This window comes from Elgaria multicarinata, chromosome 3 (assembly GCF_023053635.1).
Source record: "Elgaria multicarinata webbii isolate HBS135686 ecotype San Diego chromosome 3, rElgMul1.1.pri, whole genome shotgun sequence".
NCBI classification, from domain to species: Eukaryota; Metazoa; Chordata; class Lepidosauria; order Squamata; family Anguidae; genus Elgaria; species Elgaria multicarinata.
The window spans coordinates 121,177,145-121,193,622 of NC_086173.1; the positions used below are offsets into that span (position 1 = coordinate 121,177,145).

General features: G+C 42.0%; 1 protein-coding gene across 6 annotated transcripts in view; it reads right to left on the minus strand.

The window, feature by feature from the left end:
* Positions 1–16,478, minus strand: part of GRIP2 (glutamate receptor interacting protein 2) — a 260,283-nt gene that overhangs the window by 30,969 nt on the left and 212,836 nt on the right. For all 6 annotated transcript variants that reach the window (XM_063121401.1, XM_063121400.1, XM_063121399.1 and 3 more), the window contains exons 13-14: positions 12,224–12,369; positions 9,008–9,088 (exon numbers count right to left, since the gene is read on the minus strand). In XM_063121401.1, the coding sequence (XP_062977471.1) occupies positions 9,008–9,088; positions 12,224–12,369 (227 nt within the window). The remainder of the gene's footprint in view (positions 1–9,007; positions 9,089–12,223; positions 12,370–16,478) is intronic.

Here is a 16,478-nt window from a genome sequence, read left to right on the forward strand (position 1 = left end):
ATAATTGTGTGTGGGAGGGAGGAGACCCCCTGGTTAGGTAGGAATATCTATGGCATTTAAAATACCTCCCCATCAAATGCATGGGGTCCAAGAGCTTCAAATGCGCACCGCACTTATGCTGCCAGTGAATATTATCAGGAAAGTGGAACATGCAGGCACAAGATCAGACAGCAGGGCTGAAGAGGATCAAAGGATATTTGGATGTACTTCCCTATACAAACTACAACACTTTTCACAGGCCTACCCTTGTCTGTATCCAAGTACAAAGCATCAAGTAAGCCAGATATTTCACACTATAACTTGTATTATCTCTGACCATTGGCCATGCTGGCTGGGGCTGAGAGGAGTTGTACTTCAAAACATCTGGAGGGACTTTGACTGCTTTATCATAAATGGGCTGATGAAAACAGTATCCGTGCCAAATATGGAAAACAAAACAAGAGCCTGCTCAGAACCTGTGAATCATGGCAGTCATCAGCCGGCAATCCCAGAAGGTTGAAAGTTCAATTCTCATACAATCGCACATGGGATGATGCTACATCCAGACAATTCAGATGTACTTGAGATTGAAAAAATGGGTCATAAAACTTGGTGTCCCTAACCACATCAGCCCAGTGTTTCCATACCAGATGACTACTGTGACTGACTCTTAGGCCAGATCTACACAAGCAGGATATAACACTTTGAAAACATTTTGAAGACTGTATATGTAGTGTGTCCTGGGCCCCAACAGTTGTCATTACTGCTATAAACCATTTTAAAGCAGTAGTGTAGATCCTGCCTTAGTAAAATGACTTGATGCATCTCCAGCATTTGCAAAGGCTGAATTGCTGATTGTCCAATTATTGTTCTCCATGAATGATGCCTCTAACTGCCCTAAACCACCATTCTCTAGTCAAAGAGACAGCGAACTAGAGATGCACATTAGGCTAACACTTATCCTGCAACTATTGCATGCAAGAAAAAAGCACAAAATAAGATGTGCCCAATCATCATAGAAGAAATTGAGAAATCGCTAGAGAGGGCTTATCTATGGAAACAATTTGAATTATCCTTTTCAAATTGGCTTAATGGAATTTTATTTAGATGTGACAGTGTAGATCTCAAAACCTTTTTTGCATAATAATAATGAAAGAGTTTCCAGATTGGGCTTCAGCATAAGTGATAAAAATTCAATTTACTTCAAAATGGTCACATATAATTAGCATGGTTTACAAAAGCATGTTTAATAATTTTGAACAAGGGACACTCTGCTCTAGGAAAAGTTGGTTAAAAATTAATCCAGTATGGTACTGATTGTTTTACAATGCTCCTCCCAAAAATGCAAAAGATACAAACTAATTTGGGTGAGGAAGACAGCCCTGTAGTCAATTACTATTCAATTAACCCTAATAGATCTTATTAGCTAAATTAAATTTTCATTGGCAAGCTACTTCCTTTGCTGTTCACTCAGGTTTGCTTCCAGCTGGCCCATACATAACCCTCCCCTGAAACATAGATGGGCTTGCTTTGCTTTTAATTCATCAAACTATTCTATATTCAAGCCTATTATCTTGCCAATCATATTAGAGAGTTATGGTAGATCTGCATTCTATTCTTCCAAAGCTTTCATCCAGCCTTGTGGTGGTGGTGGCTGAAAGAGACGTGGCACTAGCTTCTCTGTGTAATAGAGCAGGGCTAGGCAACCTGATACCCTCCAGACGTTTTGGACTACAATGCCTATAATCCATGACTATGGGCCATGATGACTGGGGTTTATGGGAGTTGTAATGTAAAATATCTGTAGTGCTTCCAGATAAGGTGTTTTTCATTCACAGAACATTATTATTATTATTATTATTATTATTATTATTATATTTATTTATTTATTTATTTATTTATTTATATAGCATCATCAATGTACATGGTGCTGTACAGAGTAAAACAGTAAATAGCAAGACCCTGCCGCATAGGCTTACATTCTAATAAAACCATAATAAAACAATAAGGAGGGGAAGAGAAAGCAAACAGGCACAGGGTAGGGTAAACAGGCACTGGGTAGGGTAAAACTAACAGTATAAAGTCAGAACAAAGCCATGCTGGATCAGACCAAGGGTCCATCTAGTCCAGCACTCTGTTCACACAGTGGCTAACCAGCCATTGGCCAGGGATGAACAAGCAGGACATAGTGCAACAGCACCCTCCCACCCATGTTCCATAGCAACTGGTGCACACAGGCTTACTGCCTCAAATACTGGAGATAGCACACAACCATCAGGGCTAGTAGCCATTGATGGCCTTTGCCTCCAGAAATGTATCCACCCCTCCCTTTAAAGCCATCCAGATTAGTGGCCATCACTACATCATGTGGTAGTGAGTTCCATAATTTAACTACGCGCTGTGTGAAGAACTACTTATTTTTATTCGCCCCGGATCTCCCACCTATCAGCTTCGTGGGTTCTAGTATTTTGAGAGAGGTAGAAAAATGTCTCCCTATCCACATTCTCCACACCATGCAAAATTGTGTACACCTCTATGATGTCTCCCCTTAGCCTCCTTTTTTCCAAGCTAAACAATCCCAGTTGATGTAACCTTCCCTCATAGGGGAGATGCTCCAGCCCTGTAATCATTTTAGTTTACAGAGTGTCCAGCATCATGACCCTCATCTGTTTTCCCATCACTTCTTCCATGCCAAAAATAAATAATAATAATAACAAAAAATCCATCAATGAAGAAAATACTAATTGGGCTTTTAAAAAATGTCCACTGGCCAACTGAGGCTTTTCAAAAGCCTAAATGCAGCATGGGAGTGGGAAAGGAAGCCAGAAAAATCTCTTATCCCTGATCAGCTGTTGATCAGAGAGAAGAGATTTTGGTGCAGGGTGGGGCCTGGTCTTACTTGATAAACCATTCCTGCTCTAGTCACTTGATAAACCATAGAAGACGAAAGGTCATGCTGGTTATGAGAATGCAGGACACTTAATGAAAAATGACTTTGTGTTCAAAATGATCACATTACATAAGATGATCATACCACCAGCAAAAAATTGCTGAGGTTGCAATCTTAAGAAAGCATAGCTATAAGATCTAGTAGGTCACAGGGCAGCCATGGCTCCTCCTGTTTGTCCCTCCCCAATCCCATCATCTGCCCCTTCTCCTGCCTGCTGTGTGGCATGTTTATGCCCATCTTACCACAGCAGGCGGATGGCAGATGACAGGATTAGGGAGAAAATGGGCCAGAGAAACTGCAGCTGCTTTGTATTCCACAGCAGCAGGAGATTCAAGCTATATGAACTAAGTCCGGGTTGTGCAACTTGGTATTCTGCTTCCATGTAGACTAGGCCTATGCCATTCTAGGTTTTAGCTTGAATTCTCTTATTGATTGATTGCATTCCTATACCGCCCTTCTGGGATCCACCAAAACAGTTAACAAAAAGTTCAGAATATAAAAGACATCATAATCAAATAGTAAAACATTGAAAACAACATTATAAACCACAACAATTTAAAAAGCTAAGTTAAAAGATGTGTCTTAACCCCCTTCCTGAATTCAGAGAGATTCAGGACATGTTGCAACTCCAAAGGGAGCCTGTTCCAGAGTTGGGAATGACACAGGAGAAAGCTCTTCCCTGTGCACCCAATAAATGGGCCTCTGCATGTGAGGGTGTCTTCAAAAGGGCGCATGGGCATTGTTTTCCTTGCGTGCTTGTTTTCCAGCAGAATCTGGCCCCAGTTGTTTGGCGAGCTGGTGGGGGTAGATTCTGCTTGGAAGCGGGCACGCAATGATTGTCTCCCTGAACACCCTTTTCCCAGCAGAATCAACTGGGAAATGGGCACATAGGTATGATTCTCCCTGCATGCCTGTTTGTCTGCAGTATCTGCTTGGGTTCCAGGTTGCTGGGATTGCGGGAGGAGGGGAAGTTAAAGCCTATCCACTTAACCTCACCCTCCTTCCAGCGATGACGATCCAAGTTGCTGGGATGGGGAATGGGGGAGGAAGCATGTGTGTGTGTGTGTGAGTGTGGCCCCATTCAGACAACACGCTAAACTATGCTGCTTAATCACAAAATGATTAACAGATTCCATTAACCATTTTGTGGTTAAGCAGCATGGTTTAGTGTGTTGTCTGAACGGGGCCATAGTGTGTGTGTGTGTGTGTGTAAGTGTGGCAGGGATGCAGTCCCAAGGGTTCCAGGGGGCTCAAATTGACCCCTAAAGTTGCCCCCCAGATGGAGATATCAAAGACAGAGGGGACAGAATGGAACACCATTCTTGGCCGCCTTGAGGCCCAGTATTGGGCAAAAGGCGGGATACAAATAAATATAATAATTATAATAATTATAATAATAATAACAAAACCCTCCAGGATATCATAGACGAATGGCTGTGGTGCCAAACAGTAGTTCCCCCAACACTACCTTTTGTGCATGACCTGACAGGAAGGACCAGAACTACTGCAAAAACAGTGGTATCCTTCTGGATCACCTGGAGCTGTCTTGCCCCATCAGGTGGTCCAGAAGGATCCCATGACTTAAAGCCACCAAGAGGTCCATAAGAACTAGTAGGGCCACACTCTCTCCATTCAGATCCCATGTAAGTCATCTCAGGCCATAACAAGATTATTTTTGCAGGAGTGAAAAAGTGAAAAGATTAAACATCAGAAGACCTAGGAAATAATGTTTAATTTATAATAGAGGTCATTCTTTAGAACATACTGTAATAGGCCCACCGTCCCACCCACTATTTCTTATATTAAGGCTAATCATTGACTTGTAATGGTAAATTTAAATGTATTAAATTTAAATCATTTTGTTATATATGACTGACTATTCTTATTACACACATAAAAGTCAAAAGTGAGATTTTAGAAAAACCATTTTTATGCTTCTTTACATCAGCAGGATATGTAAAACACATAAAAACTATGTATTGTCCTTGACCAAAATTTCACTGAGGTCCAAGTATACGGCCTACAAGTTAACATATTTTCTGGGACGAAAACTTTGAGTACCCAAACTTCAATGGAATGAAGTATTTCTTAAGTCTTACACGAGGGGAGAGCAATTTGTGGCCCTTCAGAAGTTTTGGCCTACAACTCTCACCACCTTTTACCATTGGCCATGCTGGCTAGGGCAAATGGGAGTTGTAGACCAAAACATCTGGAAGGCCACAAATTGCTCACCCTGTCTTACACCTCTGATTTGACATGTTTAAATTGTAACAGTTCTACAGATAAATGACTAGGTCTCTTGACAACCTAAATATAAACACCTCTCAAACCAACTTGACATCGAAATATTTCACAACTCCTTCCTACTCCATTCTACTTCTTTTCTGTAATTGTTGCTACGGCACCTGATAAGGATGAGCTATCCTCACCAAAAATTGTACTAACTGGCCTTATAGCTCTCTTCACTGCTATAATTTGGTCTCTCTGACACCTTAGCACCGACCACGGTATTTAACTATAAAGGATATTTAAAGGTTATTTCAGGGACTGAGAGTACCAGCTCTTGGGAGTTCTGGGAAAAAACAGGCCTCATCATCAAAACACTCCCTGGTTCTTCTGATTGTACAACAGCAAGAGGCAAGATGGTCGATGTTCTTATTTACTTTTCCTGATTTACACCCAGGCTCCCTCAATCTCTGCAGGAAGCCAGGCAACCTCTGCTTTATGGCATGATAGATGAAGTGTCTCAAAACACATGTCCATTTTGTGTTTTTAATAGGATGCATAATGACTTGGATTGGGAAATTATTCCCCTCAGAGGAGTTTGAGCACATAACTCACACGCACCAGTGACTCCGCCAGTTATAAAACACCTTCCGCTATTGATTGAGACAAAGCAGCATTTGGGAAATGTGTAATTAAACAAAGTCTAATACCGCTATAAAACTACATCTCAGAAAGGAAGTTTCCAGAACAGTTGAAAGAATGATTTAAAAAAAATGAATCCAAGGGTAGCCGAGCAGAGGGGAACACAAATTCACAAAAGGAAAAACACATTTCATTTTTGAATTGCAACAGAAAAGCAGTCAGCCACAAAAGCCACCACTACAAGAATATGTCTGTAGAATCCATAAACTTAAGAGAGAGTTTATACATTATTTATTTATTTATTACATTTTTATACCGCCCAGTAGCCGAAGCTCTCTGGGCGGTTCACAAGAATTAAAACATTCTTCAGGCAGGATATTCATGTCAAACTATATTTATTTGTTCTCTATCTAAATCTTTTCATTTCGAACCAAAATAAAGAACAGACAAATTCATAAAGCCATTTTTGGAGGCAAGAATTCCCTTTCACCTACTAATGGCTCAGGTGCTGAAAGACTCCCCAGTCCCAGATATTAAGGATCAGGAATTCTAACATTGTTTTCAATACCAAAATAAGTTCTCAATCCTTTCACACAAAAATCCATTCTTGGTCCCTGTCCCTACTACCACCCAAACCTTTCTTGGTTTCCCCAGCTTAACAGGGGACAGAGTGAGGGTCCTTTTGTTCATGCTTTTGTTAAAGAACTGTGGGCCATAAATTCCTGCCTATGAGCTGCCAATAATTTGAAGAGATTGTAGGTCCCAGTTAACCAGCCCATCGCTGAAGTAGAGTGTTCACCACATTATCGCATCAACAGGGTCGGCCCAAGACATTTTGCTGCCTGAGCTGGAGCAATAAATGACATCCCTCAACCCCTCCCCTCACAACCAAAGTCAATATATAATATCCAAGGGTAGTCAAGTCATTTCAGCACCTGAGGTAGAAAATCCCACAACCACGTCTCTCCTTTCCAACAGTAAAACACAACAACAATAAATATTTAACCATTTGCTGTCCTTTCAAGATATCGAAAAATCAGTTTCCTGAGGCAGCTGCCTCACTATGCCTAATGGTAGGGCAGCCCTGCAAGTCAAAAGCAAATTTAAGAATTGCTGTTGACCTGCTGACAAATTCAGCTACTTTTATATTAACTATGGTGTATCTTTAATGATTATTGAACAAAATTACATCTTCCAGTACATAGCCCTCCCATGCAATCCTTGGAGAAGCCATGTTACTGAAGATTTAATTAAAGTATTTCAATCTATTCATGGGTTTAACCAGATGGCATTCTCCTGAAGCTAAAAGAAGCATACTTACTATATAACAAATTTTAAAGGACAGTTATTGACTCCACTCATTGTGAAACAGAGCATATCATTTTGTCTTGCTGCAACAATGGATTGGATGAGGGCTAATAAACTGAAACTCAATCCAGACAAGACTGAGATGCTGTTAGTGGGTGTTTCTTCTGACCAGATAGTGGATGTTCACCCTGTTCTGGATGGGGTTGCACTCCCTCTGAAGGAGCAGGTTTGTAGCTTGGGGGTTCTCCTAAAACCATCTTTGTCACTTGAGGCTCAGGTGGCCTCAGTGGCACAGAGTGCCTTCTACCAACTTCGGTTGGTGGTCCAGCTATGCCCCTATCTGGACAGGGATAACCTGGCTTCAGTTGTCTACGCTCTGGTAACCTCCAGATTAGATTACTGCAATGCACTCTGGCCTGCTTGCATTGGCTGCCTGTATGTTTCTGAGCCTGATTCAAGGTGCTGGTTTTAACCTATACAGCCTGATGGAACACCTCTCCCAACATGAACCTACCCATACACTACGCTCAACGTCTACGTTCCTCCTCCAGGTGCCTACTCCAAGGGGAGCTCGGAGGATGGCAACAAGGGAGAGGGGCCCCCAATGAGGCAGGTGTAGAAATCAAAGATGATGTCATCTGGTCCCCTTGTAAAATTGTGTGTTTGAGGCAGGGCAATTGCACAATAAAAGCCTCATCTGGATGTACCTAAGACTTTAGTGGCCATCATGAATAAAGTGCCTGAGGCAGCTGCCTCCCTATGCCTAATAGTAGGGCCAGCCCTGTACATTCCATGGTTCTTCTACCATGGAAAAACAACTCTATGCACTTTAACGCTTCCATTTTAGGTAGGGTGTAGTTAAGACAGCAATTGCTAGGCTTATCAGGGAAACCAGGAAGTATCCAGTATGGGCATACACCTTTCTTCTGAGGGTATAAGTTTCATGCTCCAGGAACACTGCAACGATCTGTCACCTGCAGATTCAAATGCTGATGCTGCATATCTCCTTTTGCACAAAAGTATCCTTGATAAGAAGCTGGTTTCAGAACGTGCGTGTGTGGTGGGGGGGAGGGGTGTAGGAGGAGAATGGCAACAGGATGCAATAGAATGCACAACAGTAGAGAATGACTTCCCTCCCAAGTCTCCCGTTCTCTGTATTTCAGATCAAAATAGGCTTGCTTCCCAATAGGGAACACGATGCAAATGTCAGCCAGTTTTAAGGGCACCTATGCTGCTCAGAGATGTGCTTCAAATTAGGAACCTGGATAGAGCTCCAAGCCAAAGTCAGGTGAAATATGCATTTCTTTGAAACAAGAATTGTTGCATTGTCAGTTTGGAGGTGAGCTCTACTGGCACTCTTGCAGGGGTGGTCTGCAGGTCTTGGGAAAGCCCTCCCCTTGCCACTATTTACAAGCTGACCCTGCCTGCAGCTAAGAATTCATTCATTTATTTATTTATTTATTACTTTTCTATACCGCCCAATAGCCGGAGCTCTCTGGGCGGTTCACAAAAATTAAAACCATTCAAAGTATAAAACAACAGTATAAAACCATAATATAAAATGCAATATAAAAGCTCAACCAGATAAAAACAGCAGCAATGCAAAATTTACAAATTTAAAACACCAAGTTAAAATGTATTTATAGATTGTTAAAATGCTGGGAGAATAAAAATGAGCTATTCACAAAACAAGGCATTTCACCAAGCTGGTGCCATTGAAGTAAGGCTTGTTCCTGCACACCCTGCCGGGCTGGGAAGCACTGATACAGCACTTTGCATCTCCTAAATGTGTCGGTGGGTGCACTATCCAGTGATAATCAGGTGCAGGAAGCATCTCTTCCAGAATATCCCTCCATTGTAAAGGGAATGGTAACGTACATCTTCCGACTTAGCAATACTTACAGCTGATGGTAATACCGAGTTCCACACCTCTTTTCTTGGGTAGCTTGACATGGAAGGTACCACTGCTGGGAATGACAGATTCTAGAGAACAAAGAAACCAATCAGATGATCAGGGGGGCACAGTTTTACAAGGCTTAAGTGGGTTGTACTGCAGAGTTCCCATCTTGTGAAGGTAAATTATAGGGGTGTACATTCTAGCCCTTACACAAAGATGTGGGGCCCACAACATCTCTGAGCTTCTTCCCATTTGCCTTGAAGTATGAAAGCCTCCATGTCAGCACAACACATGACTAAGGGCCAGTGGAGGCTGGTAGCTCTGATTTCTGTGGGGTGGTGAATTTGCTCTGGGTTTCAGTCAGGACCAGTCAGAACTCCAGAGGAGCTATCCAACATGCTGAAACACCTTGGATAGCTCCTTTAGAGTTCTGACTGAAACCTGAAGCCGATTCACTGCCCCACTGACAACGGAGCCATGGCCCTGTAGTGCTGGAGGCTGTTGCCACCAGCATCAAGATTTGCCACACAATTGGGCCAGAACATGCAAGAGATGGCTCCATCATAAGTACTTTTTGGCAGCCCTCATGTGGTGATTAAATTCTCGTTTAATTCTCATTCTCAGTTATTTTAGTGAGGTGAAGACCTTTTTTATTTTCTCAGCATTTTAAAAGTCTATCAAATTAATTTTAACTTTGCTGTTTAAATTTGTATTTTAAATTGATATTAATTGCTGCTTGATTTTATCCTGGCTGTGATTTTTTACTTATTTATTTATTATTGCATTTATAACCCCCTTTTTTACTCTAAGGAACCTAAGGCGCCGTACATAATCCTCCTCCTCTCCATTTTATCCTCACAACAACAACCCTGTGAGGTAGGATGGGCTGAGAGTCTGTGACTGGCCCAAAGTCACCCAATGGGTTTCTATGGCTGAGTGAGGATTAGAACCCGGATCTCCAAACTCCCAGTCCAACACTTTAGCCACTACACCACACTGGCTCTTGTATTTTATATTATGCCTTTATACTGTTCGTTTTATATTTTGAATGGTTTCTATGGTTTTAATTTTTGTAAACCACCTAGAGAGCTTTGGCTATTGGGCAGTATAAAAATGCAATAAATAAACAAACAAATAAATAAAATATTTTATTTATTCATTACATTTATATCCTGCCTTTTTCCTTCTTACAGAACCCAAGGCGGCACACATAATCCTCTTTCTCCTCCTCTCCATTTTGTCCTCACACCAATAACCCTGCGAGGTAGATTAGGCTGAGAGTCTGTGATTGGCCCAAAGTCACCCAGTGAGCTTCCATGGCTAAATGGGGAGTAGAACCAGGATCTCCAGACTCCCAGTTCAACACTCTGACCACTACATTACTCTGGCTCCCATTTTAATTCTCATTCTCAGTTATTTATTTCTTTTTAAACAAAACCTCATAATGGCTCACATCCCAAGTTTAAGGAATAAACTATGAAAATGTATACACTATTAAGAAACTGGAAATAATTTCATCCCAGTGCAGTGGCTAGTGATACATAATGGCTGCAATTCACATTTAAAATTATAGTTGCCATCTTTTTGCATAGTCTCCAACTTTTTGCATTCATCTCTGAAGGGTAGGTGGTGTAGATGGGACATTTGTTTTTGAATTAGCTGGATATATGTGAATAGTCAGCACAGTTTCAGGTCGACATGCAAAAAAGTACCATAGCCCTCTTCATCCCTGGAAGAAACTGCTACATATCAGTGATATTCCCCCCTTTGCAAGAGGAAATTAAAAATGTTTTTAGGGTTTGGCAGCTCTGGTTCTAAAACAGAGAAAGAAAAATCCAGATGTCTGAACAAGAACACTAATCCTAGCTATGTATTTAATTTCCTCCCCATCCTGAACTCTAACCTCTTTCATTTTTACAACTATGACAACATCAGAGGCCTGACAATTATTTGGTGGCAGCAGCACAAAGAGAGTGGCTAACAGCTGTGAGATTGTGGATAAGGGAGGAGCTGCTTGACAAGCTACCAGCGCCAGGCAGGATGGGTGAAAACACACTGCCAGGTTAAAGCTTTATTGTCCTGGGTACTTGCATTTTATTGTTATGAGCAGATGGGACTTTGTGCTGAGTTTCTGCCACCTTCTCTAGCTAATTACAAATCAGATTGCTTGATACTGAAGAATGCTCTTATGCCTTTAATTGGAGAGCCAGCATAATGCAGTGGTTAAAGCGTCAACGAGGACAGGAAATATGCAGGTCAAAATCCACACAACCATCAAGATCTTGGGCCAGTCACTATTTCTCAGCTGAACCAGCCTCACAAGCGAAAATACTGTGATGATAAAATAAGGGAAGTGTGGAGGAAAGACCACATAAGCCATGAGCTCTTAGGGGAAAGGGTGGGATGAAAGATTGAGAAATAATAAATATGTGCGGCAAGGCTGTAATGGGAAAACTAAGATACAAACCTCTCTCACTGCCGTGCACCACCAGAACTGCTTTGAGACAAAACTCTGAAACTCTATGTAAGTATCACAAATCTTCCATAAAAATACACAGGGAGTTCCCTTGTACCAAATCAAATTACTGCTCTATCTAGCAGAGGTCTTAGTTTTGGTGAACAACAGTTCTACCGAAAGGTGAGGTCTTCCCCAACTCAGCCACCTGAAACAGCAGGGATTTTGGAATCGTATATGTGCAAAGCATGTCCTCAGCCATTGAGCTATGGCCCCTCTCTTAATGCAGGTCACATAGGAGAGAAACACACTCTCTGAAAGCAAAATAGATGTATTGACAAGAAGCCCAATGCGTTTTGGCCTGAACAGGCCTAAACGCATCGGGCTTCTTGTCAATACATCTATTTTGCATACTGAGAGCGTGTTTCTCTCCTTTGTGACCTACTCTGGATGCTCATCCCCTTTGATTCTTCCACTGGAGCTGCATCACTGATGGTGGCATGTTTGTAGCATTCACTAGGTTGTCCAAAGTATACACTGAAGTGATGCTAGATTCTTGGGTAACACCTTTGCTTCTAACTTCGAAAATAAGTATACAGCGGCCGAGAAAAAACAAGGTCGTGCTGTAGTCTGACCTCTGGATCACTGAAAACTATCTGCTCATTTACTCTTCTGTGTTAACTCTACAGAGTTGAGTGTTTGAAGCCATCAATGAAGCTTCATTAAAAAGGAATCCAGGCTTGTGGCAAAATAAGCATTCCCATACCTGCCACGTCAAACTCAATCTCCAGAACAACCTTGTTGGTAAGCGCTGCATCCCGCAAGAGCTGATTGGCTTCTTCCATTGTCCCATCTTCTGTTGCTATGCTGTTGATGGAAAGCACTCTATCTCCAACTTGTAGGAGGCCACACCTGCAGTCCGGAGTGGTGAAAGAAGTTGGGAGAGACCAGGAAAGGAAGAGAGGTCACAAAGTTCCTTTTCCAAATAAGTCAGTAAGAGGAGCAATACAAATGAGCAATCCAGATTGTAAGCTTTCCTACATATGGCATTTATTATGCTCTCGTCAGTTCCGATTCGCGATATTATTTGTGGAAGTGAAAGAAAATGCTTTCCCCACTTGTGTAATTGTGCTATTCTGCTATACCACCATGCCACATAGAGGTTATATAGAGGAAAAGCAGGAAAGGAAAGTGCTCGGATAGTGCTCGGATCTCAATTTCTGTGATGAACCTGAAAGTAGATGTAGCAGATTAACTGCCTCATGAGTGCACAGTTCTAAGTTGCTCGTTGTAGCAAAGATATTCATGCACATAGATGGGTGATCTTGACACATTCTCCAGAATTTTCAGATGTTTCCTGAAAATCAGTGCCAACACTTCTAGAAATTGTCTCCATTCTAGAGAAAATATATTTCTGACATACAATCATCCAAAGCGTTATGAAAGGTAGAGGAACGGATAGTTGCTCTTGCTTTGAAGCCATGTCTAATGTCACAGAAGTCGCATTAAGCATGCCTGAACCCATTGCCATTGACTAATGACATTGGAAATTACAAACTCCTCTGATTAATATATGGGCAATATCTCAAGCTGCAACTCAGTAGATTCGCTTCAGTGTCTCAGCAAATTGGGTAATCATTTATCCCTCGTAATTTCCCTTCCTGAAGCCAAACGTGCACAGGTGCTGCTTAACGGTGCTGAAAAGCCAATATTAGTATAAGACACATTTCTAACATTGCCTTGACCTGCAGTTGTTGTAAAGCACCGACTGTCATGTGCTGTGAATTTTGCGACAGCCAGAATGGAAAAAAAGACTGAAAATAAGTCTGATGCTATAGGAAAGCCATGAGAAGTCATGCAACAGAACTTCCTGACTTGGGGTGGGGGGCGTCCTCCTCTGACACCCATTTCCCTACTCGATCCTTAGTCCTCCTGATTGCTGTGGGGTGTGTGGGTGAAAAATGACACACCGGATATGTCCAAATATGGCATCCAGGCAACATAGTCATCCCTGACAATTCCCTATCTGCCTGGCATGCTGGAAGCCTTTGGTTGGAGTTTGGAGCATGCGCAGAGTTCTGCTCCTTGCATGCATGTACAACTCTGCTCATGGAAGGAACAGAGTTCTGGTTAGAGAGAGCAGGAGTCACAGTGGACTTGGGAGTGCAGCAGCTGGTCAACAGACAAACAAAAGAAGCAGGAGAGAAGTACATCACTTTGGAGGTTAGAGAACTGGGAGTTTGATGAGGGCGACACAGCCAGTGCTCTGCCGCCCCCCCCCCCGCCCTAAATGATGGCCTGCTTTTGACTTATTTGTCTAATTGTTGGCTTTTAAACCAGATGCCAATAAGCAAGGGGCAAGGCTGGTTTCCCTCTTCAGCCATTTTAAGCTGTACAACTTAGCTGAATAGACATTTTTCGTGGTGAGCTCCACCCACTTTGATACATCCAAACCTGCTGAGCTCCATCTCTGCACCTAGCAACTACTATGGCCATCACTTCTGGACTTCCCCAAGATCTTCTGTTTCCACATCTAGACCAACTCTGGGCTTTACTTCCTAACGTAGATGGCTCTGCCCCAGATCCTGCCCAGGTACCAGAATGTCTGATACCAAGAATTGGCAACTATAGGTGGTTGTGGATGTACTCTGACTGGATAATGGATGTGGCAAGAGTCCCATGCCTCCCACAGGAGAGAGAGGGCATGTCTACACCAGCCCTATATCCCGGGATCGTCCTGGGATTGTTCCTGTGCATTCAAATGCCACACAGGGGATCCTGGGAGCAGGCAGCGACAATCTCTCCATTTTCCTTTAGGTGTAGAAAGGGCCAGAGAAAGATAGGAAGGGAACGAGAGGGAGAGTGTTCCTGGTTAGTGAGGCAATGGCATATCTACTTTCTTTTTTTTATATAAGGGAATTATAAGCCACTTCCTAGGGGCATGCCTTCCCAAATGATGTACATTACTAGGATAGTAAGATACCAGGTAGCAATATGTAGGAAATACCAGAGGAAGAAAGCTGATGTAGACATAGTTGTTCTTTAGCATGTGAGCCTATGAGCCAATTGGTTAGAGCAGCCTTCAAAAATTGCCTTAAAAGGCCATTTAAACAACTGAGTAGTGTAGGAGTAGGGCAACTCCTTCGAGAGGGTATTCCACAGCTGAGGAGCCCTCAGAGGAGATCCGGTCATGCGTATTTGATAACCTAACTGATGTTACAGTTGGGCACGCAAGCAGGTTTCCTAAAGCAGAGCTAAGTGTGCAGGCAGAGTCATTCGGATAAAGACACTCCTTTCATTATATAACCTGGTCTCAAACAGTTCAGGGAAGGGTTGGGCAATTTTGGGAGGTCTGGTGAGCAATTCTGGGAGTTCCAGGGGCCATTGATGGGTCTCCAATCCTTCTTCCCCCACATGGGCCACACACACCCTGCACAGGTGCCAAATAATAAAAAATAAAATAAAAAGGGCTTCCATAGTAGCTACAGAGTGCACGGAAGTTCAAAGTTAGTTTGTTTGCTAATTAAAATGTGAATTGGGGGGGGGGAGGCAGTGGGGTCCACAGTGGTTGGCCACATGCAACATTGCCCATCCATATGGGCTAGATATTTTTTGACTGCTTTGAGAACTTTCTCTCGAAGAATAAAATGTAGTTGTGCCATGCTACAAGAAAAAATACACTCCTTATAAGCAAAGGTTTGTATGAACGTCTCAGTGATTAAAGAGGAACTTTCACCCTTCTGGTCTAAACCCCCTCCCTATTCAGTTATTATTATGAATGGCTGGAGAGTGGAGAAGTATTTGAGGAAGTGCATAACCTGCACTTTGAGTCAATTTGAGTTGTTTCTGAAGTATCCTTATAGGACTGGGAAGGATCCATTACTTTAACTGCTCTTTTTATTGCCACTGAGCTGAGCTTCTAGGCAATACTGTCTAACCTTCTTTAGATCTCTGATTAGTAGGAGAAAACCACAGTAACAGTTATATAGTTCTGGCCAGGAAGTGAAATATTTTAAACATCCTTTTGCTCTGTGTATTACGTAGTTTTAGGATGTTGAGTCAAGAGCATTTTATCTCTCTTATTATTAGAATGAACAGAGTTAAGAGGATGTTTCATACCCAAATCTTGCAGGTTTGTAACATTTTCCAAAGTGAAACCATGATCGATTGTTCCCCTAATAAATGCTCTGACATGATACGCCACAGCTTGCTTCTTCAAAAATAAATTCAATATACCGAGTCGTAGTGTAAGAAACTAACGTCCATTTTTCTTTCTGGCTTTGCCTTGCAGCGTCACATGACACCCGCTGAGGCACTTTTCTGTGGCCTCTGGGACTGCAAGAACACCACTTCAAATAATAATAACAACAACAACAACAACAACCTTCAGAAACTGGACCTACCAAAATACATCCATACCAACATCCAGAAAGCAGTCATACTTAAAACATGCTCAATTGTCAGGAAATTCCTGAATCTGTAAAAGACAGCATGACTTGGCAATGCCTGTCATGTCTGTCCAGAAAACGAGCGAGAAAGAGATGATGATGATAATAATAGTAATAATAATAATAATAATATAACCATTTTAAGGTTCTCATCTGCAAAGTTCATGGGAATAAATATACACAGAGCACATGCCATTATTAGAGAGCCAAACTGAATGTATGCAGCCAAGATAAAGATGGAATTGTTTTACACAAAATTGCCATTTTAAAAAGCATTTTCTTTTAATATGAAGTATTTGGCTTTTTTGTGTGCCTTTGTTTTCAGTCCTTCAATAAGACTTTTGTAGAATTCAGGAAATGAAAAGAAAGCAAAACACTCACACACATAACTGGGAATGATCTTTTCACAAGTTTAACTCATAGCCAGACCAAAACATTTTGCTGCTTAAGGCAAGGGACAAGATGGCTCACTGACCCCATTCCCGAGCTGACCAGACAGTCAGTAGAATTTTACTTCACCACTGGTGCCAGGACCACATTGTCCACCAAACCTGAGGTCAGGAGGCTAGATGA